Source organism: Triplophysa rosa, unplaced genomic scaffold, assembly GCF_024868665.1.
Source record: "Triplophysa rosa unplaced genomic scaffold, Trosa_1v2 scaffold823, whole genome shotgun sequence".
Classification (NCBI taxonomy): Eukaryota; Metazoa; Chordata; class Actinopteri; order Cypriniformes; family Nemacheilidae; genus Triplophysa; species Triplophysa rosa.
Genome location: NW_026634839.1, coordinates 1 through 2,213, shown reverse-complemented (window position 1 = coordinate 2,213; position 2,213 = coordinate 1). Strand labels below are relative to the sequence as shown.

Here is a 2,213-nt window from a genome sequence, read left to right as displayed (position 1 = left end):
CAATTATTAACAGACTGTGGTATAGGGTAACCGGTATACTTGCCCTTCAGCTAATGACTAAACAAAACTCAGTCTGTGTACGTGTGAGAGCGCTTTCATGTTTAAGTTTCATCTTGGATGGTCCTGCTTTGTACTACAATTCCTTCATTCTCAACTGTACCTTTCTTCTTCGATGTCTTTCACTCCACCCCTTTGCCCCTCCCCTCAACCCACTACATGTCTCTCGCTCAAGCCTCCTGCCGTCCTGGCTCAACCAGTTTATCAGAGCTGGGTTGTGCCCTAATCTTTCTCTGTCTGTGTCCCTCCCACCCGTCCCCTCTCTCTCTCTCTCGCACACACTCGCTCTCGCACACACTCCCACAGTACAAAGGGGAGGGTTTTCCTTCCTTTAATTAATAACCTGTGGAATTCAGAATTTCAAGGCTGTCCGTAGTAAAACATCATCTGTGCAGAGCTCTGCGTCTCTCTCTTTTCCTTCTCTCACATCTTGCAGACATTTCAGGCGGGTTTTTTTGTATAGATGTGTTAAAATAATGGCTGAACAAATATCTTCAGACTACTTCAACTGCCCTCTATGTACGGAGCTACTGAGGGACCCGGTGGCGATTCCATGCGGCCACAGCTTCTGCATGGACTGTATTAGCGGATACTGGAATGAAGCTGACTACACAGGCATCTACATATGCCCTCAGTGTCGGATCACGTTCACCCAGAGACCCGTCCTGAGGCCAAACGCTACCCTCACCAAAGTTGCCGAGAAGATCAAGAAGACAGGCTTGAACCTCAATTTGATGCCCGCCAGCAATGGAAGCTACGCCGGCCACGGAGATGTTCCTTGCGACTTCTGCACTGGTAAAAAACTTAAGGCTGTCAAGTCTTGCCTCAACTGCCTCGCCTCTTACTGCGAAAAACACCTGAAGCCTCACTACGAGTCTGCCACGTTCAAGAGGCACAAACTGGTGGATGCACTGGGGAACCTGGACCGTAAAATCTGCCCTCAGCACCAGAAGAGCCTGGAGTTGTTCTGTCGCACGGACCAGATGTGTGTTTGTGCCATCTGTACTGTCAGCGAGCACAAAGGGCATGACATCGTCTCAGCCGAAGCAGAAAGGAGTGAAAAACAGGTAAGTAAAGCTGTCTGCTGTAATATTTCATATGCTCTGAATATAGTTACGGACAAAAGTAACCACTACATGGTTACATTAGTGAACCTTAATTGTTTGTTCTCCTTCTTGAGATTGTGTATAGGGTAAAGGTGTTCTGCTGTGGAGTGTTAAAAAAATGCTTAGAAATGTTGAGGATACACAGTATAACCGGTTCTGTTATTGCAAAACATACTGGTCCAGATCATTACAAAGAAACATGGATTGTCAAATAAGGAGATTTGCCTTAAACAGATTGAAAGGCAGTTGAGCACTTAATGAAACAGATACAGATTCAGATTCCTCAATAAAACTCTTGAGATATGCTACAGGGTGTGTTCCTTTACAACGTGCGTCTCAGCGGTTACGTGACTCAAAGGTTGTTCTGGCCTGCTTTCCGGAAAACTCTGTTCGTGCTGTGAGAGATATAAATGTTATGAGCTACGAGGGATGGGAAACAGGGCAGGTCTGGATTCTGGTGTGGGGTGAGGCAGGTCCCACGAAGGAATGCGAGATGGAGAAAATCAGGCGGGAGTTTACAGACCCCCACCCCACACACACACACTATCAAGGAAAAAAACAGAGCCTTGTCTTTTTACTAAAGGAATCGCAAAAAAATTGCAAAGCTGAAAGAACAACCGGCTCTTCAACTTGTTGACAGTAATTTCGCAACAATTGGTACATTAAATGTTCATTAAATACCTGAAAACATTCAGTGTGAGTCATTGGGAAAAAATAACACTGAGGTAACAAAGATTTCACCGAAACTATATATAGATACAGGCTAGATGTTTACTGTTTCATCAGGACAGACCACTGAATAGAAGGAAGACCTTCAAAGGATTGAAATTACAAAGCTTTTCCTTCAATTCTTTAGGATTGAATAACCAACGTAAGTCTGCGCTCAAGGCAAAGAGGAAGCACAGCTGTTGATATGTTACTGTTTTGACTAAACTGACATGGGTATCATTTAGATAATTATATCTGTGATCTAACACTTATCGCAGGCATAATTGCTAATGGTTTGTTTGTTCTGTTAAACACAGAAACCCACATTTGAGATCTCATCTC

At 44.2% G+C, this 2,213-nt stretch overlaps 1 protein-coding gene across 1 annotated transcript; it reads left to right on the top strand.

The window, feature by feature from the left end:
* The first annotated feature begins 287 nt into the window (after positions 1-287).
* LOC130551251 (E3 ubiquitin-protein ligase TRIM47-like) lies at positions 288-2,207 on the top strand. Its single transcript, XM_057328805.1, has one exon. The coding sequence runs from the start codon at positions 534-536 to the stop codon at positions 1,251-1,253; it is 720 nt and encodes a 239-aa protein (XP_057184788.1). The 5' UTR covers positions 288-533; the 3' UTR covers positions 1,254-2,207.
* Positions 2,208-2,213: the final 6 nt, after the last annotated feature.